This window comes from Hydractinia symbiolongicarpus, chromosome 8, assembly GCF_029227915.1.
Source record: "Hydractinia symbiolongicarpus strain clone_291-10 chromosome 8, HSymV2.1, whole genome shotgun sequence".
NCBI lineage: Eukaryota > Metazoa > Cnidaria > Hydrozoa > Anthoathecata > Hydractiniidae > Hydractinia > Hydractinia symbiolongicarpus.
In genome coordinates, this window is record NC_079882.1 from 24069005 (window position 1) to 24093455 (window position 24451).

The following is a 24451-nucleotide window of genomic DNA, read 5'->3' on the forward strand; positions in this document are numbered from 1 at the left end:
CCAAACATGTTATACTGTGTGTTTCTTATCTTTTTGCTTTATCTTGTTGTACTCCAATTAGTTTGTGTGAAAGAATTATTGTCTTTTTCAGCAAGTTGAATAAGCAAGGATAGACACGAGGTAAAAGAAATTAGGGTGCTAATATGTTATATGTTGCAGTGACATTTTTAATGTAAGGCTTCGAGATAATGCTATTATCTTCTAAAAATGAAATATTTTATAAGGTTTGAATGAGGAAATAAAAACTTAACTTTGTGTAAAGTCTGATATGCTGGTTGCTATCTATTACTATTATGTTATATTATATTATCAATATAACTATGCACAAGTATGTTTAAGTTAAAAAGCCAATATCAAAAAAAAATTTGTGTATTAGTTTGTATTACAAATAAAATTTAGCTATTAAAAACCTAAAAAAATAGAAGTGATAGTTTTTAATTAAGTCCCTGTAAGTAAGGATTATGGTTTCAGTCTTTATCCCTTGGTTTTGGCACTAGTTAACAATCTAATTAGATTGGATTTGTTAGGAACACAAAAAAGGCTGCGAATTTAGTTGTGTCTTTCTTTTATGTTACTATTAATTGACAGGTAGTCCCTTGAGTGATGCCATCATAGAGTTATATAAATATACTTGGCATTCGTATTTTGATAAAATTATACATACTAATATAAGATACTTCCAATGTTGGTCGTCTGTTGTACGAAGTCTATCAATTCATTGCAAAATTTTTATTTTATTAATTTAATCTTAAATCAACCTGAGACGAGACCATTCTATTTTTATTTGGGATTCAGTAATAATGTTTAATTTAAAGCTGATTTAAGAACTTTGTATGTAATGTATTGAAGTGATGCTTATTATGACTTGTAATGTAACAAACGAATATAAATAAATAAATATGACGACACCAATACAAAGTGAAATGGTGCTTTTATTCAATCTAGTTATTTTTTTCAAATTATATTCGAGGTTTTTTTCACTTACAAAATTATGGTATATTTTTTAAACAGCTTATTTTTTACGGCCACATTAAAACTCTCTTCCATTGTATACTGAGATGAATGTCTCATTGGATTACTCAACTTTTTTTAATTTTTATTTATGTAGAAGTCTAAAACATCTGTCCTGGTTGTGGTATTTTTCATGCTGTATGATTTTTGCTGGAATATTTTGATGTGTTAGGCAAGTAAATATTTTTCTTGATTATCTTCTTCTCTAGAAGATGGAAGAAGATGTAAAAATTCAGCTGTTTCAAGCCATTGAAGATGAAGACTTGGAAGGAGTGATCACTTGCATTGAAGAAGGAGTTAACCTTGATGGAAGGGATAGTGTATGCTATGTTTTCTTGTTTTGATTTCATCTGTGTTAAACTTTTGGTAATATTTATTGATTTTAAGTTATAGACACACTGATAAACGTTATATGCACGACAGGATCCTCATTTTTGTTTATCTATTTTAGTTATAATTTTGGTTTTTAATTTTGTACAGTTAAAGTTACTTTTTAGACACCAGTTTGAAAAAAGCTTGTGTGTCTTGTGTGCTTGTGTTATTCTGTTGCATTAAACTGAACGACTACTCACAAGAACCATGAGGATAATAATAATACTTTAATTTGAATTTAGCTATTCTGCTAATTATTTCTTTTTGTAATTTTTTTCTGTTTCTGCCCCAAGAAAAGTTTGAAACTTAATTTATTATTCACAAACTTTCTATTTTGGTAATAATGGAAATTTTATTGATCATTCACATTCCATATATCTTGCCTACATTTGAGTGAAAATCTACCTTTAAAAAGACAGCCATTCAGCTATTGAAGTAATGTCTGACAAAGATAATTACAGCAACCCCAATTTTTTACCAGTGGATTATTTGAACTCTAAACTATTTTGGGGGACCTTGGAATTCTTTAAGTTGACTAAAAAATCAGGGTGTAACTGTAGTAAATTTCTCGTATAGAATGGCCAAACTGCATTAATCAGTGCATCCGAAAGAGGCTGCATGAGAATTGTGAATGAACTTCTTTATCATAACGTTGATACGAATGCAAGAGATGATGTAAGTCCCATTGTTTTTTAAAAGCTTTAAATACATTTTGAAAGCAATGGCGTCATGGATTCATGCAGAAGGCCTTAAAACCAGATAAAATTATAATCATAAATAAAATAATACAAAACAAGTAGTTTCCTTGCTTGTGGAGTATTTTATGTATCTTTGTTCACCTCATGGTGTAATGTATACCTAGAGGGTGCTGAAATATGTGTGTTTTCCACAAACAGATTTAAATTTTAAACTTCTGTATATTCTTGCATGGAACCCCTCCACAAAGAATAACAAGACGATAAATAAACTAATTTTGATGTTTGACCCCACAAGTAGTTTTAATAGGCTAGTACTATGTACTGGATGCCAATTTCGCTTACCAGTGTTCACAGCAGACATGCAATTTTTTGCTGATATCAACGTGATTTTGAGGACTTTGTGGTCCATGACATGGATTCTTATTAATATTATTGAAAAGACGTGTTAGAAAAAGTGATTATTGCATTTTAAACACTGTTTGTAGGCTACTACACATCTGCAAAAAAAACACACAGCCTTCCAAATTTTATTCGTGCTTATATAAATAGGTATCCTTAACTGTTTGATTATCCCTAAGGACAAACTAAATTCAACACAAATTAGAACAGTAAAAACGACATCATTATGCGGCCTAAAATATTTTCGTATACGAGTTAAATATATATATAAAAAAAATTAAAACTTGTTATAAACTTTGATATAAATAAAATTGTTTTAGTTTCTTAAAATAAACATATTGTGTCTGGACCATTCTTATGATTACAAATAGCAATCCATTATTATTAGGATGGTTGGACAGCATTGATAGCAGCTTCCAAAGAAGGTCATGGTGAAATCGTTTCTGCGTTGTTAGAATATGGAGCAAAACACAGCATGGCAGACTTGGTGTGTAGATTGATTTCTTTTTTTGCACATACATACACGACTAATTGTTATTTAGTTTGTTTGAAGTTTTTTAAACCAAGCAGACTTTCGTGCTTTAAATGTTAGTTGTATGATTTAAGGGTGGTTGGACTCCTCTTGTATGGGCATCATATAAAGGACAATATGAAGTAGTACACGAACTACTACATTATGGAGCTAACCCATGTGAAAGGGGGCAAGTAAGTTGTCAACATGATTACATTTACTGTCTAATACTGTGAAGTCCCATCATAAAGTAAACGTGCAAGTAAAAACTCAAACACTTTCTTGTTTAAAACTTTTCCTTTTTATCTGTGCTCATGACGTGGTTTATGATTGTGTTTTTTGTTTTCGTTTTTTGTATAAATATAAACATGACAATGATTATATAATTATCCTTGCGGCTGACGTGGGTAGTACGTCTGTCAAAAAAATCTTTTACTGATGAATTGTAATTTTCATAATACCCTCTTCTGTGAATGAATGTAAAAACCAAGATTAGCCTATATTATGGGCTAATGATGGACCCTTCCCCATGCCTCTCCCTCTCCCATGTGTAAAACAGCCTAACAAGTTCGGCAGTGTAATTGGTCAGTTGGCTGTTAAGCTGTGCATTGTTCGGTGATCTCTCATACATGTTAAAAATTTATGTTTTAAGGGCGATACACACCCCGTCCTCGTGGTATGAGGCAAAGGGGTAATATCCTCGACCTCGTGGTATGAGGCAAGGGGGTAGTATCCTCGACCTCGTGGTATGAGGCAAGGGGGTAGTATCATCGACCTGTCTACTACATGTGTTAAGGAGATAGCATGGAATCAATGTAGGCAGTAGGCATAGCGATCGCCCAACAAACGAGGGGTTTGTAGGGGTGATTGCTTTATTAAAGGGGTTTAACAATTTTAGTGTAGGAAAATTATCAAGTATATTTTTTTTACCTATGATTAAAAGCTTTTGTTATCAATTTGTAGCATAATATGACAGCTTTAATATGGGCGAGTGGGCGTGGTCATGCAAATGTTGCTTTAGAACTTATTAGAGCAGGTGCCAAAGCTGATGAGGCTGACAAGGTAGGAGGTTGCTTGAAAGTTATCTTGAAAATTATGATAAAGAATTTTCTGAATAATTTATATTTGCAGTTCAAGGTTTAAAAGCTTTTTGGAAACTTTATCCGAATTTATCATTTTGGTTTATTGTATTATATATCTATTTCTTTCTACAACTCCACCTCTTAATTAATGAGGAATGGTTTAATTTTCTTTGCAGTTTTTAATTTATTTTTAGGATTAAGGTTTCTTAAATTTGGTTTTGTGATTTTAGTGCAGTTTCTTGATTTCTTGTGTGTGAAAATATGAAAATATCTTTTGCGAAAATTTTTAAGAATCTCACCTATTACCCATGCTGAGAATACTGTCTATATTTCTTAAACTGCAAAATAAAAGAATATAAACCTATATTTTTGAAGCCAGATAAATTTGCAATCAAATAGTGTTATTTTTGTAGTAGAATAATTAGGTGGGAAGGCGTAAAAATACCTTTTGCGAGTTGCCGACTCTAGAACCTAAAAGGTAAACGCATTTACAGCTTATCGTAAAAAAATCTCACCATTCAAATCTACTCCACTTGAGTACTAAAACGGTGTCTGGGTTTTGCTTTTTAAAAGGTTTAATTCCTAATTTATATCGAAAGGTCACTTTTTGTGCTTCTCCGTTGTGCTTTTTTACCATCACACTGTGATAAAACCATAACAATTCACTTTTAAGAAAAAAAACAGATACCGTTTGAGAGTTAGTATGCCTAGAACTTTAATATTATAGTTTTGTCTCCATTTTCATAAATGCTTGTACCATTTCGACTAAAACGTAGAGGTTTATCAAGCAAAAATTGTTTTGTGAGATATCGACATTTAAGCTTTCTAAACAAATTAAATTTTATTGGAAATAACTTATAACTAACTTTTCCTTTTTGTTTTGCGCGTTATTCTGCATGAAATGTTTTGAATTTTGTAAATAGGAAATGTTGGTTCACATATTTTGATTGGCTTAACGCTAATTGGTGCAATGTAATTATTTGATGTTGTCAAAAAAAAATAGCTTAAAATATTAAACGTCTTTAAAATCTTTTTTATTCCACAGATTAGTTTAAAATTTTTACTACATCCATTTTATTTGATTGTTAATGAAAGTCGTGAGCGTGTACATTTGTAAAAAAAACTAATTTTTTTTTATCTATTTCAGATGGTTGACGAACACAATAATTAAATCCTGAATATCATTCTCGGCTATCTCACCCAATTTGCAAACTTGATCAGTCTAAAAAATTAATCTTGTCCCCAAACTGTATTCCTTCCTGTTTGGTAGTTCTAGGGAACCTAAAAGCTTTACTTAATGCCATCCTAAGATAGTGTTGTAATGAAGTATTTCATTTAGTATGGTACCTCAGCGTTAACATGGGCGTGTCGGAAAGGTCATTACACAGTAGCTCAAGTGTTACTTGCTGAAGGAGCAAATTGCAATACTGCTGGAACAGTAAGTTTTATCTGTTTGTTGATCCACCATTGTTTTCACTGTGTTGGCTTTGATTGCTGGAGTTTTCATGTCAAGTGCTATCTATTAGGCGTACTGCAACAGATGGACGCTATCAACTATATACAATTTCCCTATTTCCCTACGTGATTTATTTCCATATTTTCTTGTAATTGGTTGCCTAGGCACTTCAAGTTTTGGGTGGGCAGTTTTTGACAGTGCAAGTTTTTTACCCATCAAATATATAAACAATATATAAACAATATATAAGCAATATAAACAAATCAAAATTGAGACTTAGATATATGAAAAATCACAAAGAAGGTGCAACATTTTTATACTGCGACCCGTGCATGTTTATTGCTGGTTCTCTGTTAAACATCACATTGGCCTTATAAGAAGAGGGGCTGGACTTGTTAAAAGTTAATAATATGTGCATATTAATAGATATTTTCCGCGTTGATATATCTTCCATCTTTATTATATTTCGTGTGTTCTGTAGCATCAATCTGTTTTAACACATGAACAGAAAAATAAGTACTATTATAGAGATGTCTGGTATTAATTAGATGAAATTTGGTTCCCACTTTTTGAATTTCAAACAGGACTGCATTTAGTCACGTTTTCAGATATAATTTCTCTCAAAACCTGCTTAGTACAGCAGAAATTTTAATTGCTATGTCCTATTTCCTAATCATCTTTTTAGTTAGATAGTAAAAAAATCTGACTGAGTTATGGGTCTGTGAAGTTACACGTATTAGAAAAATTTTATGTTTTTTGTTACAATGAATCATTGCAATGTATTAGCATCTGGACCTCGCGCAAGAATTATTTTTGTAAATTTGTAAATGTAACGAGGGTTTCAATGATTCGTGCTTATGGTGAGCCAATCACTTGTATGTGATGTGACTGATTGAGTGATCGATATCGATTGATAAGGGTAAAAAATATTACATTTTAGGTTGAGCATTAAAAGAATGTTTTTTGTGGCTAATTTAACTTTTGTTTACTTAAAATATAAATTGATCTCTTGTAACGTGTTTTTTCCATAATAAAAAAATAAACCAAGTAAAGTGGAGAATTCCGAAGACTAAACGGATTGGAATTAATCTTTTTAAGTTAGCTGTTTCAGGCTATTATCAAAATTTAATTCTAAAAACACGTCTACAATCTGATTAAGCACAATCAATTTTGTTCTTTGCAATGAAACACCCAGTCATATAATTACGTAACAAGCTTAACATGCCTTCTCCGTAATTGTCTCCGTGCATTCAAGATGTTCATAGTAATCATTCTTTCGATGCGTTAAGGATGTAAACATGCACTGATAAGTATATAGTATGTCATGATTTAGTGACCTCCTACTGTGAATGTAACATAGCTCTTATGCAAATATAGTTCTCAACCGAACCTCTTTTGTGTGAAGTCGCTAGGCGTGTTTTTATTGTTTAAAAAATATGTTAAGTCATCATGTTTTTCAATTCCGTTTGGAAAACGGAAAAAAATAATCAAATTTCGTTAATGAAGCTGTCTGTGTGTTTGTGATAATGTTTTGAGCTCTTTTTTAAGCAAAACTAGATTATCCTTGATTATCTCTGTGTGAAACTAAAGTTTAATCAGCTTAAAAAAAGCCATTAGGACGAGGAGAGTGTCTTGTTTGTTCGTGTCATGCAAAATTATATGCGTTGTCGCCTCCTTTGGTATTTCTTGCAGCAATATGTTGCATCATTTAAGTTAAAAGAAGACAATTTAAGGTAATATGAGGCGACATATTTTAGTTATAGCTATCCCCGCTGGAATTAATCTTTGTCATAAAACTTTGTATTAAAAATGGTAGGAAGTCTTTTTAAAACACCGTCTAATTTTGTAGCGGTACCCTCGTGCAGTTGTAATATCGTCCACCGTGCGACGTTTGTGGCACGTGCATCCTGGATGGATTTAATAAGGTTATATTTTATTAAATTCGTAAATTATTTGTATTTAAGCAAAGAGAATGAATGAATGATTAAATGAATGAATGAATGAATGAATGAATGAATGAATGAATGAATGAATGAACGGATGAATGAGTGGGTAGATGAAAGGATGAATGAGTGAGTTAGTAAATTAATGAAAAAATAAATCATTAAATAAATGAATACAAGCAATATTTCGTTGTGCGAAGATCAGTACTAAGTGTTGTTACTTGTTGTTGCAAACCCTGCCAATCAAAAAACTCATGTCTTTAAACAGAACTTCTTTAAAAGATTAAACTCAAACGGTTAACGAAACTTTAAACTTGTAAGTTGTTATAGAGGGACTGAGGCAGAATTTAAAATTGCTTAAAACAAGTCAGTTGGACTAACTTTTAACCAAATATCACGTGCACGTGGTTCAATTGACTATTTTATTTTTCCGGATTAGTTGTTAAACCCTTAGAATATGCACCCATTTCTGAAACAAAAAACACTTGAAAAAAAACTAATTACTTTCTGAAACTTCAGTTGCAATTAGTGGCTTAAAAATTAGTTCATATTTGGTGGCATTGGGTGGCCTAATTCATATTCTTTCTAAAACATGTACTTTTCATCATAACGTAGTTCTTCTGGAGTAATGGCGGTCCAACTGCGAGTCGTCTTTTGATCAATTTTTGACAGTATATATTACGTAATTCTTCATTTAAGGGTTAGGAAAGATTCTACAGCATTAAAAACAAAAAAAGCAACATTTGGGAAGTGAATTAAATGAGCAACATAGACAAGATGGCCTTCTCTTTTGTGTTATATTTTTGCCTAAATATTTATCGACGAGTGCAACCTGGGAGGGACAAATTCATAACAGATTATAGCACACAAAATCAGTGTTCGCAAAAGCCACGACAATCTTGCCTGTTCAGGATTAAAAACATGCATTAAAATACCCAATCCAAGAATTTAACTAAAGTGGCAATGAAATTTGATCTACGTATTATGTTAATTCTTTTAATATGTGTTCTAATTGTCTTTATTGAATTATTACAGATGATCTGTTGGTGTAATTAAACCACGTAATTGGATTAGCGTTAAAAGAGTTAAAAAAATGATACTAAAATGGAACGATGTAGGTTTTTTTTCATAACATCTAATAACTTATCAACGTGTGATTAATTGTTTACTGCAGTCCTCTGTAAGCGAGTTGGTTGTTAAGAAATTAGGATGTTAGAAGTTTGTGCTTGTTAAAGGGAATTTGATACTGAATTTACGATGTCGGGTAGCAGCTTAGAAGAATACAAAAAGGTAATTTTTAACAAGGCGCTTTTTTAAAAGGACTAATGATATCTGTTAGTTTTACACGTTACACACGCTCTTTCCTTGTATAGCTATATTATTTATTTATGTCCTCGTTGAGAGATTTGATTGGCTCATTTTGTCCCATAACATCGTTTTTTTTAGCACCTATTGCGTGACTGGTTTAGTTGAGTCCTTGGTACTAAATTTTGCGAGTCAAGTTGAATAATTTTGTAGGTCTTTATAGTAACTAATACTTTCAACGGTACTTTTGTGAATTCTTCTGGGTATGTTGAATCAACTTAAATCACGCCTGCCAAATTATTACCGTTATACCATCTCGCGAAAGTTTCGAAACCGGTATTTTTGTTAAATGGTTGCTGTTGAAAAGAGCATAACATAACTGACTTGTAAAAATAAAAAAATCGCTGTTTATTGTCGGTAGTTGATTAAATTTTTGAACAACAACATTAGCCTAATTGTGGAAGCCTTAGTAAAATTAAAGAATATCTTTGCTCTGTGTAGAAGTATTTGTTACTTCGTTGGTTTTGACATCATACTTATTCTGACTAAAATAAGATTGAGCATGATTTTGAAACAAAATATGTTTTAATGTTTTCCTCATAATTTTTTTTTTACATCTTATGCTTTTCCATGCACAAAACGTTTTGTTTCAAATCTCATCCAGAGATATTAAGCTCCCAGTTTACCGTCTTCAAATAGGAGTGGTCACAAGTGCACTTGGTCTGAAAATAAATTTGGTTTAGGATTTTATGCTCAGTGTTCAACAAGTTAAAAATAGTGATTCTTGACGATCATTGATTTAATTTTAATATGTCAAAGAAGGTTAATACGAAAATTACTTAAACGAGAAAAACAAAACATCATTTTTTTGAAAGAACAAAGATAATCTAACCTGGAACTGGCTGCGTATATCTCCAAGTGTTTTCAGCCTGGTTGGTTCTTTATAGCAAGAATACAACTTCAGAATTTAGTCTTGGATTTTTTCTTTTTTATGGGAAAATAAGATGTTTTTGTTGTTGTGATGCAGCTTTGTGTTCATAAACAAATATGAATATTATGTCATAGTTATTGCTAAGGTGAGTGAATTTAAGAAAATTCGTTTCCTAGATTGGTCTTTATAGCAAAATTCAGACTTGGGTTGTTCTTAGCGTTCAAAATAAGGAAATGAGCTAAATCTAAGACTCGTGTTTTTATAAAATTGTTTCAATAAAAACAAAATTTTGTTGCAAGAACCAGGGAATTTAGCTTCACCCTAAAGTGTTCTAATTTTCTTCACATGTTCAACTTAAGGTTTGTTTTTTAATATGTTTTTTCATCTAGAGACAGTTTTATTTTTCTACTTTACATGACATTTCAAATTTTTGATACCCAAATCGCAACAATTAATTCTGTGAAAATATCGTCCTGGTAAGATTTCAGCCTTATTTCTCAACCTCTGTTCTTATAAAATTGTTCTTATATGAACGGCTTCTGTAAACTCTACACGATGAAATTTTACCATCGTATTGTGACATGTTTTGCTAACTTTTCCAGAAACGTATTTGTGAAACTCTTAATAACTACCCTTTTAATGTTTGACTCTTAAATTGTTCTATAAATATAAAATCATCTTTTGATAAGGTAATCACGTTCTTGGTTTTAAAAGATGCTGTGATTTATAAATAGATTTTTTTATTGTGCTCTTTGACGTAAAAGAATTGTTCGATGTTACTAAAATTATAAAGCTGCGCGCTGCCATTTTGAACATAAAAAATACGAGTTTTAATAAACTAGACTAGTCGTTAGCCCGCAGAAAAGTAATGGCGCGTGACCTTCTGGTTATTGAGTTCGCTTCGTAATCACATGGTCTGTGGTTTGGTCCACAGCGCGGGCATGTTTAGCAAGTGTCTTTACCACAGCTACGGGTCAACCCATGCCATGTGAAGAAAATTGGGTAGGTAATGCCGGGGTATACCTAATGTGTTCATTCCGAACACAGGACCCACATTGATAACAGTGTTTCCAACACTGAAGTGGCTATACCCTGTATAAATATTCGGAATAATAATAATAAGTCGGCGGAAAACTCCCCCCCCTCCCCCCCCCCCCCCCCCCCCTCGTGCACATATTACATCTGTATCGTGCAGCCTTGCGTGCCTGTTTACCCGAAGTGATGAAATTACTAAGCGCGGGTCCGAAAAGCTATTTATTTTGTGCAGAGACAGAATACACATATTATTATTATAAGGGAGTAATCGGAAATTCGTCCTTATTATATCGTATTCGTTGTTTGTTATTTCGTGTATTCGTAGCACGGCTATAAAATCAGGTAAACAGGAAATTTCACAACCATGGAGATTCCCTCAAAATAATTGGTTCTCCCCTTCTAACTACAAGATACCCTTGGTAACGTGCTACACGATGGACTGTCTAATTGACTTCATACAAGCTCTAAGCAGTTGGTTAAATAACGGGCAATATTGTATTTTTCATACCTGATTTTTTTATCGATTAAAAAATGTATTGCACGTTGATGACGTATCTAAATGATTTCGCCCACTGGTATAAAATAGCGCATAGTCGTCAATTTCATTTCATTAGCTCGTCAATTTTATTTAATTACCTGGTCAATTGTATTGCTTATTAAGTGTCTATATGTTGAACGAGATACTAATGTAATGTTGACGTAGTAATAAAGTTGGCGCGTGTTTTCAACAGACAATTAATAGCAATTTAATTTGGGGCATATAATTCCGAATTTTATAATTTGTAATAAATAAATAAACAAATAAATAAACATATGTGCAGTCTATAAGAATTACAAAAGCAATGATTTAGTGGTTGCCATATTGGAGCGCGTGTAAATTTCTGTAGAAAATTGGAATGGGAGACCACAAAAAAACTCACTGCTTGTATGTAAAAACAATATTTTTAGTAGCAAAGAAATAAGGTCTGGTAAACCTTTCAAATCAACTGTCTTGTGATACCAATCACCTTAGTCCATGAAATTAACGAGTCAAGAAATTAACGGTCGTGAAATTAACGCGGTTCAATGATACTATTTTAAAAAAGGCATTTAATTAACACGATTGAGCAAGGTTGTTTTCAAAAATGCATTTAATTAACGCGAATTTGATAATATGCGATATCACACGAAGCAGAAATTACGGCAACAGTCGAATCCACGGTAGTAAAGCGGTCTCCTCTATTACAAGTCGGTTTGAAAATCATAATAAATGTTTTCTTTGTTTGAATAGACAATGTTAAAAAATTTCAAATTTTGGAAGAAGTGCTTTTAGTTAATTTTTCACTTGGATCAGAGTATGATGTTGATACAAAAGCTATTTTAAAAAAATCACTGAAAAAAGAACACCGTTGAGCTATCGTCCGAATAGGAGTAAATAGTAAAAAAAATTGGAAAAAAAAATGTATTTTTATGTTTTTTAGGTTTTTTATTGTTAAAAAGTCATTAAATTAACAGTGTTTTAATTAACAAGTCATGTAATTACAGTCTTCAAATTAACAATGCAGCACCGCGTTAATTTCATGACTTGTTTTTTTCTGGAAAAAGTTATCTTTTTTTTCGAACTCTCCCTCTTATTATCTTTTTTTTCGAACTCTCCCTCTTATTCCTCACTCTCCTCCCTCCCTCCCTCCCTCCCTCCCTCCCTCTCAACAACATCCGACACTGTAATTGTAAGCCTAATGATCCATCTATTGACGGCAGGAACGAACTTACCGTGAGCCGACTTGTGAAATAGAAAAGCAGTTTTAAGTAATTATATTACGTAACTTCTAAAATTAAACATTGGTTAATAGAAGGGCGAACAAAGAGTCTAAAAGGACGAGCAATAATACCTTATCGGTATTAAAAAATGTGAAAAAAATTCTTTGATTTTTCTATGATATGATTTTTGATTTAATTAGTCGTCAAAATGTGACGTTAGCAAAACTTGGACGGTAAAAAATGACGAAAGTTTGATTAAGGTACTAATATTTTTACCGGCTGAAAATTTTTACCGACTTTTTTTTACCGACTTTTTTTTTACCGAGTATTTTTACAGTTCAGGTATATTTTTCCCATATCGTGACAGGGACCTGTATTTACCTTGCTGTGATTTTCAGGGTTTATTTAATGCCTGTCTTTGTGCGCACTGTCGTTGAAATACCTTTTTAATGTGTTGTTATTTTATTAGCTACTAACTATTTTATTATTGACATGAGATAAAAATTTGATTGTAGAATTTGCTGTGTAAGAATGCTATTGGCTTAAGTCTAATGCAGCGTTTTTTTATTTTCTACAAGCAGCCACAAATATATTGAGACTAGTCGGAGAATTTCGAAGTTTGTCCCTGCAAGTAAGCTTTATAAATATTACTAGTTATGTAGGCCATTTATTTCAGATCTCAGGTTATTTGGTTAGATCCCAACTCTCAAAATGTACTCATTGTTGCTAACCTCAGCTTGGCCATTTTTCTCAGATTTCAGAACCCTTGTGGGACCAGACGTGCATTACACGTATATTATTCATTGCTACCGGCTACCCGCTGCAGAGAATTCGAGAGTTGATGCTTTTTTGCGAACTGTGTATAAGGGTTAAAAAAATTCTATTGTCTTAATATATTGATGGGGGATTGTAGAGAGTTGTTTATGTTTTATAAGATTTTACTTAGAATAACATCGAGTGTGTTTAATGCGTTTTTTTAAATAATGAAAGTCGTGTAAAAACTAATACGTATGATCAGACATACACCTATTACACCCATCGTATTTAAACACTTTCGTTATGTTAGCTCTAGTTTCCCGACAATTGAATCTCGTTCTACAAAACAGTAAAATAACGTGTATTTTGATATATTTTTATTGTTGTAGCATGGCTGGACTCCCCTTATTATGGCATCAAAAGGAGGCTACCTCGATGTGGTTGAATTACTATTAGACCAAAACCCTAATGTTAATTCTATTGATCAGGTATTTTTTGTCCTGTTTCTTTTGTAGCATGTGGTATGATGTCTGCTTGAAATGACGTGCTGAGCGTTAAGTCCTAATTTTAGACGATTGCAGAGATAAGCAGAGATAAGCTGGTGTGTGTAGATAACATATGCGTGATAAACACATCTTGTCCGATATTTGTGTATGTCTAGCTATATATTCTCTAAGCAATTTTACCTTTTAATTCACATGTGCGTTTTAGTGAGTAAACAAGATGCCTTATCACGTGATAATAGTCTGGAAAACACGTAAATTGAGGTTAGATTTTGATCAGACACCTCGGAGGAACAAAAAAAAAACGCAAGGTCGATTTCTTTGTTTTAAAAATGGACTTACACCACGGTTTAGAAGATTTTTCTCGCCTTGCGACGGGCAAATTCAATAACAAAACTCAAAAGTTGTTGACTTCTTGACCTGATAAAAATTGATTTGAAAAGATATCGGGAAAAATCCTCGATTAAAATCTTACTCTATCAAAGTCTATACGAAATAAAAAAATACAAAAACTTGCTTCTATTGTTTTCTTTATTAATAAGTTGTTTTTTAATAAGTAATTTGTAAGCAAAGCGAGGCTCAAATTTGAAGTAAATTAAACATCAAATTGATGTCAACCCAGGGTCGAGTTTTCACTTTTTGATTTTTTTTAACGCGTGTAAACAAATATGCTAGGCTCACAATGAGCTGTTCTTATGTGTGAATAAATTATTTTTTCTTCTTCTATTTCTACTTGTTTGGTTAATAATATTAGGCTTAATTTTAGGACGGCAGGTCGGCGCTTTCTTGGGCAGCCAAAGAAGGTCAAGATGAGATCGTCACTAAATTATTAAACAAAGGTGCTTTTGTGAACATGCCGGATAAAGTAAGTCTGCAAAGCAGTTAAAAAGCACACAAAACTTTTTAAGAACAAGTACAGTTTTTTCTGTTATCAGTAACTGAACACAATGTTAGTTCGCAGTGCAAATTCTAAGATTGTTTAAAATTTATCTCCAATGTGTGGAAACATGATTTTCGTAAGCCTCTAAAAAATTGACGTACACTCGCATGGGAAGTTCAGTGACGACCTCTAGAAGAAATAAATAAGTTATCGATTTTTGTAAATATTTAAAGAAATCAAAACCTGTAACATTTATATAACGGCGAAATACATATATATGTATCTTATCATTCTTTCAGAATGGCGATTCTCCATTATTACTTGCAGCATCAGAGGGGCATGGTAAGGTGTGTAAAACATTGATAGCCGCATATGCTGAAATTGAAATGGTAGATTCGGTAAGGTCATATTTTACCTGTTATTCTGTTCAGGACTGCTATTGTTGTATTTGTAATTTTTTTGGTTTTGTTTGTTTGTTTGTTTGTTTGATTGTTTGTTACCTTATTTATTTGCTTTTTTGTATTTTTTTGAAGTTCCTGTCTTAAAATAGATCTGTATTATATTTACCGCTATAACATAGAACATGTCATAGCCACTCAATGACACCTATATCCATCATAGTTATAGCAACCCAGAGAACCGCATGAGCTTGATTTTATCGATTATTTATCAGGCGTCGTTGATTCAGAACGAAATGTTAAATCTATTGAATCAGTTGAAATCGTTGTACTAGTGTTGTCTTAGCGAGTATAGAAATGATAACAAACACATCGGGAAGAAATTCAAACAAATGTATTTGTAGTAACATATTAACTATGCAATTGAACGTTGTTTATGAATTGAGAATTTCAACTATTTGCTGATATTATTACTTTTGATGAATCCCCACCACTCTTCTGTTCTTAACAATGCCTCCTTCTTTTATAGGAAGAGAAGACAGCTTTATATATCGCTGTGGAGAAGGGTCACGTGGATGTAGTGAAAGAGCTGTTAGCAGCTGGTGCCAATACTGAGGTTACCAACAAGGTGTGGCATCTAAACTGAACAATTTTTAAAAAATTGTGTATAATATTTAAAAGAGCTTTCAGAAAAATAAAAACGACTTTTCTCCGTGTTCTTTAACAATAAGAATCACTATTAGAAAACTTTAGCGGTAAAAATAGTAATAAATTTTGGAACAGAAGCACCACATTATTCCACATAATTCAAGCACATAGCCACACTTTAAAATTACCTACTGAACATAAATTTGTTTAAAAACATACATACAGTCAATCTAATGTCGATCTCGAAAATTTGTGTTCCAAAGATGTTCGAAATAATAAGACTTTTTGATATGTAAATTTTTTATTCCATTTTTATCAATTCAGTCCGTGTTGAGCTCAGCTTATATGCCCTGTTTCTGTTTCAGGAAGGAGAAACTCCTTTATTAAATGGTGCTAAGAAGAAACACACACAATGTGTTAGGTTGCTTGTTGACAAGGGTGCAAATGTGCAAGCTGCAGATAAGGTTTTAACATTTTTGTTGTTGTTTGTTTGTTTGTTTGTTTGTTTGTTTGTTTGTTTGTTTGTTTGTTTTGTTTTTATATTTCCATCTGTAAAGAACTCTAAAAACTATTTTTTACATGCAGAATAGATATTGCGTATTCGAAGAGTCAACGTGTAAATGTTTTTTTTCTGCTAACATTTTAGACTGTGTACTTCTTGTTTAGAAAGGGGACACTGCTCTTCATATAGCGATACGTAACAAATTTTCTGGAATGTGTGAAGTGCTGCTCGCCGATCCTGAGCATTCCAAATTACTAAATTGTTGCAATAAAAACGGAGAAACTCCACACTCGATCGATAGTCGCAGCCAGCCGTCTGTTCTTGCAGAGTTGTTCTGTGAAAGTAAGTATATTATTTAATGGCAACATCTCTTTGCTCTGCTTTTCCTCTGGAATACGTGTGAAAAGTTACCGGTTGTAATATGACCAAATAAAAACAATTTGTTTGCGTTTCTTAGTTTAATATCAAGTAGTATTGTCAGCAGATTTCAGTTCGGAAGAACATAGGGTGTTTTTTCTTGTTTTCAACATATGTATTATAAATTATTATTTATAAATATTTAATATATAAAAACTCACTATACTTTTATAAAATCACAGGAGTTTGATATTTTTACCATGATTATTTTGTTTACGTTTAAATGATTTCTTCAAGCACATTTTTCCAATAATTTGCATAAACGGTGTCTTAGCCTGAAAAATAAGGGATAGAAGTGCAGTCGAAGGTAGAAGAAGTTCCATTTGGGCTACTTCGCATGTACGTTGACTAATACTAAGGCTGGTGTTGAAATTCGCCGCATGACATTCTTATTCTGTATTTTTCGCTGTTAACCTCGTCTTATGCATTATTTATCAATTCTAGCAAAGAATGTATTTTAGAGAAGCTTTGATTACTAGATCAGAGAGAAAGTATTATAATATTTGCGTTTTTTTTTCTTTCTTATATTTCGTTCTTTGGAAATCTTACGTTGCCATTCTTTTCTGCTGTTGAAACAAAACAGTTCCATTTCCGGTAATATTATCCAATCTAAAAACACAACACTCAATTGAGCATTATTCGTGTTTTAAAACATTTACTGTTTTATTTATTATTAATTGGATGTCATTGAACAGTAGAATCGACAAATTTTAGATTTTCAAAACATTAAAAGAGAGAGATGTTTGATATAGTAGAATCGTAGTAGGAAAGGAGGAGAAATGTTTAAATATCTTGTTGTAAACGAGAAACGTTGCACTGTGAAAAGGGACTGGTAATGTTTTACAATAAAATCCCTCCTCTCAATTTGCGCAGGATAACCTCGTTCACATTATCAGGTTCGTTTCATTATTTTTCAAATCAAATATTCAGTTTAAATGTCTTCGTTGTAACTTTTGTGTGTTTCAAGGATCAAGCAATTTTTAAAAACTGATATTTAAAAATAAATCTCTCTCTAAAAGTGTAACCATTTTACAGGTTTAATTGGTGTTTAGTTTCAAAGGGATTCTTATTCCCTTATTGTCACCTGATTTTGTAAATTTTCCGGTAACAAGATGGGCAATTTTTTCAAAGAATTGTACCACTAGCCATGTTTGTTTTATGCCCCTTCGTCTTCCTTCTTCGCTCTATGGTTTGTTAAGTAGGTCATTTTCAGCTAAATCGTAGTTATTCGAACCCCCACTTATTCAAATCCCTACTTTTTCGGGCCAATTTCCGACTTGTCTTTGAGGGCAAAGAACTGGCAGTTTACTGTATTCACAGTGTTGTTATGGTCATCTTTGTAACTGTCTCTCTTTCGTACATTATCTGTAAATACACCTTCAATTTTATTTATTTTTTTTTTTTTTTTTTTATTTAAGTGCATTAATACGCTTGTGATCTGTGAGTTATCTAACCGTGCTTAAAAGTATAGGGTGAAATTAAATAAATCCTGGTTTCTGGTTTTATTATGTGGTAATAAAGTTTAGAAATTTATCAATTTTTTTATAGGCATTTCGAGTTAGCAAACACAGCCTCTTATCAAACAGACTACATGTGATATAGATGCGTTTCAGTTGCATAAACTAATTTTTTGTTCTAGATCCGAATAGCCAGAATGAATTTGAAAAAATGGATACAACAGGGCAACAAGAACTTTTGCTAAGAACATTAGGTGAATTTTTGGTTGAGCCTTCGTTGACCATCCCACTCACGGTTGGGTTGTATTCGAAATGGGGAGTTGAAAAGTCGAATCATCTTCAAAGGATTATGGGTAAGCCGTTTTTATTCTCGCAAAGCACTGCTTTAACAATGATTATTTTGGAGGTATATTTTTTTCCGTCACTTTGAAATAATAAAATTGTCATTTAAATTGTTTATGAAAATCAAGTAATTCTTCCTAGCCGTGGAATTTTGACGTGGTCTGTTCCTTGTGAAGCTTTAAGTGGAATAATAATCATACGAAAAGGAGAAAAACGGGAAAAGAATATTTTGAAGGAATTCGATTTTGCATCTTTAACGCTGTATAATTTTTCATTTTAGTTCTTACATACTATACACATACATACCATTAGTATCTATGAACCATAAATCTATGATCCCATTACTTTATACCGGCAGCCGATTTAAAACCGTTACCGTCGTAAAAAGGATAATTTTCTATCGTCTGCGCTGACATTTTTCACGGAAAGGAAAAAAATATCAGTTTGAATCCGACGTTATTTTTAGTATTTTTCTATGTTAAATAATTTATGTTTCAATTGCTTGTGGTTGGTTTCTCATATTTACCAGTTTGGTTGTATTTTGACAAGTTTTGAGACGAAACACGTAAAGTCGACTGATATATTATACCACATTACTGTAGGGAAAATATTTGTTTGTGCAGTGAAAACAAGACCTTTTGGGACTCCAAGAAAATTATAGACGTGTTGAAAAATCAAAATGCTTTAAAATATTCATTCCCTGTTTTTCTCTTTTTCGTGTTTTTATTATTCCACTTAAAGCTTCACCAAGAACAGACCACGTCAAAATTTCACGTTTAAAAAAATTAAATTATATGTCAACACGTGTTGGCATATAATTTTAGATTTAATGGATTTGTGATCGAGAGCTAGTTAAACAGTTGATTTGTGTTGTATCGAGAGCTAGCTAAATAGTTGATTTGTGTTGTGCGAAGAGCTAGCTAAAATTTCATTCTCTTATTTAGAACTACTGATGGACTTCCGCGATCAAGAACCCATCCATGCTTTCAGCATCACCATGCCTGCTGTTATTTTTTGCATGGCTGTTGCTGTGACATGTGGTTTACTTGTATGGCCAATAGTTTCCTGGGGTGCTGGCATCGCCACAGCAATTTGTATTACCCTCTCGTTAGTTTTTATTTTAGTGTCTGCTCGGTTAGCTTTGGTTAGCACGTCAGACCGAATACATAGGTTGGGCCTGTTAATCACTAACTTTTTAAACCGCGCCCTATGGTTTACACGACTGGTATATTGTATCCCACCATCCATCGGAGACATTCGACCCATGCTCCCGGTGCATATTTTAACAATTGACTTGTGTCGCAGTGTTTCTGTTAGCGACAACCCCATGACGTCATTGGTGAATTTCACGAGGGAATTGAACAATACTATAGAGAGGGACCTGGGGATGTTTATTCCTCGTCTTTATCGCATTTTCCAAGCAGGTCCGTACCGTGCGAAAGCTAAAAATAATCACAGTATGAAAACACGCTGGAAAACGATCTGCTGCTGTGTTCCATCATTTGTGTTGTCTATTTTTATTTTACTCTGTTTATGGATGGGTTTTCTCTTGTTTGGTATTTATGGTTACACAGGACCAAGTACAGTGATCGCCATAGAAATCGCGTGTTGTTGCGTGTTTGGTGGGGCGTTGCTCGCCAATACCTTGCGCCTGTTTCTAATGATCTACTGTTTGGCGCTGCCAATGAAGAAGCGCATCAAAATTGTCTCCACACAGGCTGGAATGCAAGAAGAAACTTTCTTGTCTGTGTTGAAGCAGGAATTAGAAATCTGCGTTGACATGTTGGATTGCATCGATGGGTTTGCTGGAAGACAAACGCGAATTGTTATCAAAATGGAATTGTTAGACTCTCTCGAGCAACAGAAAATCTTAAGTTTAATTAACGCTATTAACTTGTTAGTGTCAGAGCCGGGTCGTCCGTTTATTCTATTGTTGTCTGTGGACCCAAGGTTACTTGTAAAAGCAGTGGAAGAAACGTTGTGTAATATGCAGGGTCCTTTAATAAACCCACAAGAATATCTCAAGAATTTAATCGACTTGCCTTTTTATATAAACGATCAACCGAAACTAAACACGGAGGGTTTAATTCCTATGGATTTGCGTACCCAATTGGATGATCAATCTTTTGTTGATGAGAACGAAGAAACAGACTTAGAATGGGATGCCAACGCAGATACGTTGTCTCGTTCACTGGATATTGACACCAACGGGTATCTCCCTAATGGGAACATCCCTTTGGGGAATGGAAATATTCCCTCAGGAAATGGGAATGTCCCTTCAGGGAATGGAAACGTCCCCTCGGGGAATGGAAACGTTTCCTTGCTTACCAACGTACGAACAGTGAAGTTTCCATCAAGTGAAAGCTTGAACGTGAGAGAGGATAATATAACTGAAGATATTTCGCATTTGCTTCGAAACAATGAGAACGGTACGCTCGCTGATGTGAAGAGAATTATGAATGTAGTTTCGTTAAACGGTCGTGTGCTAAGAAACTCTGAAGTTAACTTTCAATGGACTCGACTAGCAATTTGGGTTAGCTTATGCGACGGCTGGCCATATAAAGCTAGTTGGATTACGTTGTTGTGTTGTGATGCGTCTCTGGATTTACATCGAAAGATGACGATTAGAAGTCTACAACTACTGCTTGGCTATTCGATACCCGTTATCAACGATCAAGACATGAGTTCAGAAAACGCTAATACGTACTTTGAGACGTTTATATCGTCACATAAACCTGCCATAACTGTAGGCGACGTCCGTTTATTTGTGCCGTTTTTGTTTTACATGGATCCGACAATTCGCAAGTTGATGGTGGATTATTTAGTTGCCATGAAAAGTGGAAGTATATCAAAACAACCTTCCATACAGCAGCAGTTTTCAAGTAGATCCAATTTCCCGCTTTCACCTGGTGGGAGTAGCAGCAAGGTTCGTACTCTATAAATGGACTTAGTATCAGACTTAGTATCAGATACATGACTACAAATGGTTTATACCTTTATTACTCTTCTACGCCCTGTTTATTTTTGAGTCCTCGATTTTTGCGCACCTATTTAGGGAGCACGTTCTTAATTAGAATTGGTCGTAATTTCAACTAGTCGCTGGTTCTATCTTGAACACATGCGCATCGTTAATTTTGGCGCGAAAAAAACATAATAAATGTTCCTATTTTCGCATATTTGGGTGTGCAGAAATTAAGAAAAATGGAGGAAGACTTTGGTATATAAGTAACAATTTATAATCAACCCAAGGAATGATCAACGAATATTAAGGGAATTCAATTATATTTATATCTAAACAATATGTTTGAATGTTTCAGTTTATGTGGCGAAGCAATGTTGAAGATCAGATGTTGTTGAGACTTTCTGTTGAAGATGTAGCTCATCAGGTAGACTTTTATTTTCTGCATACCTCTCACAATAACCTTCATATTGATGAACTCAACAGAATTTTTTTTAAAAATGTTTCTATACCAATCCGAATCCCGTTGTTATAAAATTTTACGAATTATTATTAAATTTTGCATGACTGTTAAATCGTGTTCTAAAAACATTTTTATACCGTTTCTTTTTTTTATCTTTTTCCGTTTATAAATTTTCGCATGGATATATTTTTTGCGAGTAGAAATTTGAAAGTATATGTCACTACGTGAAAACGAAATTCTGGATAAATAAACTCAAGTTAAATTAACCCATCCACTTTATTTAGTTATTGGAAATTGAAGGTGTAGACGAAGTTTTGCTGCCAGTTTATAAGGCCCGTCTACACGAGAACAATGTTAATGGTCGCGTACTGATGACTTGCGATTTGCACGAACTTCGCGAAGCGATGCAAATGAAGTTTGGCGACTGGCAGCTATTTAAATCATGGATTGTTTATGCTCGAGGTAAAGAACAGAACAGTGTAAACAGGTGAGCATTTTACTTTCAAGAAAAGTTTTTAACTCGCAAAGGATGGTGCTGATAGTAATGGCATTAAATTTTCCCAGTCCAACACATCAATCTCTTGTTTCGAAAACAATATTTTCTGATTCGAACATAAATCTTCCAATTTGAAAACTATCTTTTGTTTGTGTTTCGAAATGCACTCTTCGGTTAACACATGAATCTTCAGTTTTAAACTAAACTTTAGCTAACTGTTTTTGTGAACTTTAGGAGTGTGGATAAATCATCAAGTTATCGTTCTTCAAGTCGCAATATGAGTTATGGCGAGGGAAGTCAAACCGAGTCGATACCAGAGTCTCCGAAACAATTATTAAACGGACTTCAAAGTAAGTTTTATTTTCGTGGTATTTATATTCTAGAGGTTCCGGATTTTTTTTTATATACGTTATGATTTAGAAGTATCCCGACTACCCGCATTAGATGAGTCGAATATTAATATGCCGTATACGACGCATTCGACGAATACGTCACCACGGGTGACGATTGAATCGACGAGAAAACGACCAGTCATTGCAAATACTGCTTCTAAGTCTGTCTCTCAAGATAGTGAGAACAGCACCCCTCTACCTGAAGGTAGCGTCGACCCTCGTTGGCATAGATCAGCTGACTCAGGTTTTGCAAGCACAGATGTTGATCCTAGCACTAGGTTATTGTTGAACTCTATTTCTGGGAGCGAAAGGACTAACGAGTTAGAGAATTTGTCAAACCATACAGGGGTCATATATTCAAACAGAGACGATATTAAAGTTGAGGATGCGACCAAGGCTAAGACACCAGCTACTTTGTTACTTAACGATACGTGGAACACTAAAACAGAGCTTGGTTTTAATCACATATATAAAGCACGTGACATTTTAAGTTCGTCAGAATCCTCGCAGGAATATATCGCCATTGATATTGACGATCGTAAAACTTGGAAATACGCCAAAGTGTGTGACGCCAACGAAAATGCGTCACCAGAGCACGCGCAAACAGAAAACCAAAACACGTTAGACAGTATAAAATGTGAGCGACCTCCGTCACTTTCTGACGTGCCGTTACCTCCTATGTCTATGTTAGGTGAAGACCATGAGTGGACAATGACACCACCAGCTGAATTTGATGACAATAATGACGGCGATGACGACGTAACCTTAACTACGCCGCTTGTTACTAATAGTGATCAACGTAAAATTGCTTTTCAAAATAAAAAGTTGCGTGATCTTTCGAACTATACAAACTCATCTTCAGAATCTGAAAAACACTTGTTAAGACAAGAAGATCGAACTACGAGGTCTGATGCCGTCAAAATTCTACGAATTAGTAAATCATCTCTTCGGAAATCGTCGTCACTTGACAGTCATCACAAACGACGTGTCGGTCAGTCGAACAGATTTGTTCCCCATGGCGTCTCCAATACTGAAAAGGAATCGCAATTTTAAAAAGTTTTTTTATTTCAGACATTTTTTCTATATTTATTGTCTTCGAATATTTTAGTTTTCTATTTATTTATGAGATTATCATTATTATTATTATTATTACTAGTTAAGAAAAAACTATATTTTTTTGTATATACTTGTGAACAATAATTTAAAATATCAATGGAGCGCGTAATGTGCCACCATCAAGCATGTGTGTTTCGATACGTGTCATGAATTTCAGCAAATCTTTCGCTGGCAGTGCTACAGATTTTTCAGTTGTTAGTTGAGGTAAAAAAAGCCCCAATCCTGTTCCGACCGGGTTGTGGGACTGGGATTCCGCTACGAGGCAATTTTTTGGTTATAGCTTCCAAACTACCGTGACTATAATTTTGGAAGTCGAAATTTTTTAGTTTTCTGACACCAATTTCTAATACTGTATCAGGTCAAGTTTCAAGGACAAATATTTCCTTTGTCTCAAGTTTGGACTTATTAGTCTACCACCATGTCACCTAATAGCATTGAAGGAACAGGGTGAAGGAGAATTACTCTGCACCTCTTGTGTTATTTTAAGTAGTGGCACTCTGGTGTTTATTTGTCATTGTTAATTGCAGTGGAGAAAAGCAGTGGTATTTTTTCATCTTGTTCAACCAGCGCTAATTTATAGCTCTAAATAACTTTTTATAATTTCAGTTGTATATTTATACATATATAAAAATATGACGC

The 24451-nt window shown here is 33.6% G+C and overlaps 1 protein-coding gene across 7 annotated transcripts in view; it reads left to right on the forward strand.

Moving 5' to 3' along the window:
• The window catches only part of LOC130653584 (kinase D-interacting substrate of 220 kDa-like), a 42964-nt gene extending 19029 nt beyond the window's left edge, over positions 1-23935 (forward strand). For 5 of the 7 annotated variants that reach the window (XM_057456098.1, XM_057456097.1, XM_057456099.1 and 2 more), the window contains 18 exons: positions 1221-1331; positions 1960-2058; positions 2869-2967; positions 3087-3185; positions 3955-4053; positions 5413-5511; positions 13629-13727; positions 14509-14607; positions 14922-15020; positions 15550-15648; positions 16034-16132; positions 16335-16512; positions 18227-18397; positions 19331-21312; positions 21704-21772; positions 22093-22295; positions 22539-22654; positions 22725-23935. In XM_057456098.1, the coding sequence (XP_057312081.1) occupies positions 1224-1331; positions 1960-2058; positions 2869-2967; positions 3087-3185; positions 3955-4053; positions 5413-5511; positions 13629-13727; positions 14509-14607; positions 14922-15020; positions 15550-15648; positions 16034-16132; positions 16335-16512; positions 18227-18397; positions 19331-21312; positions 21704-21772; positions 22093-22295; positions 22539-22654; positions 22725-23749 (4842 nt within the window). In that variant the 5' untranslated portion in view covers positions 1221-1223 and the 3' untranslated portion in view covers positions 23750-23935. Of the gene's footprint in view, positions 1-1220; positions 1332-1959; positions 2059-2868; positions 2968-3086; positions 3186-3954; positions 4054-5412; positions 5512-8444; positions 8763-13628; positions 13728-14508; positions 14608-14921; positions 15021-15549; positions 15649-16033; positions 16133-16334; positions 16513-18226; positions 18398-19330; positions 21313-21703; positions 21773-22092; positions 22296-22538; positions 22655-22724 lie in introns of those variants that run through there. The other 2 variants (XM_057456095.1, XM_057456100.1) reach the window with 2 other exon arrangements.
• The last annotated feature ends 516 nt before the right edge of the window (positions 23936-24451 follow it).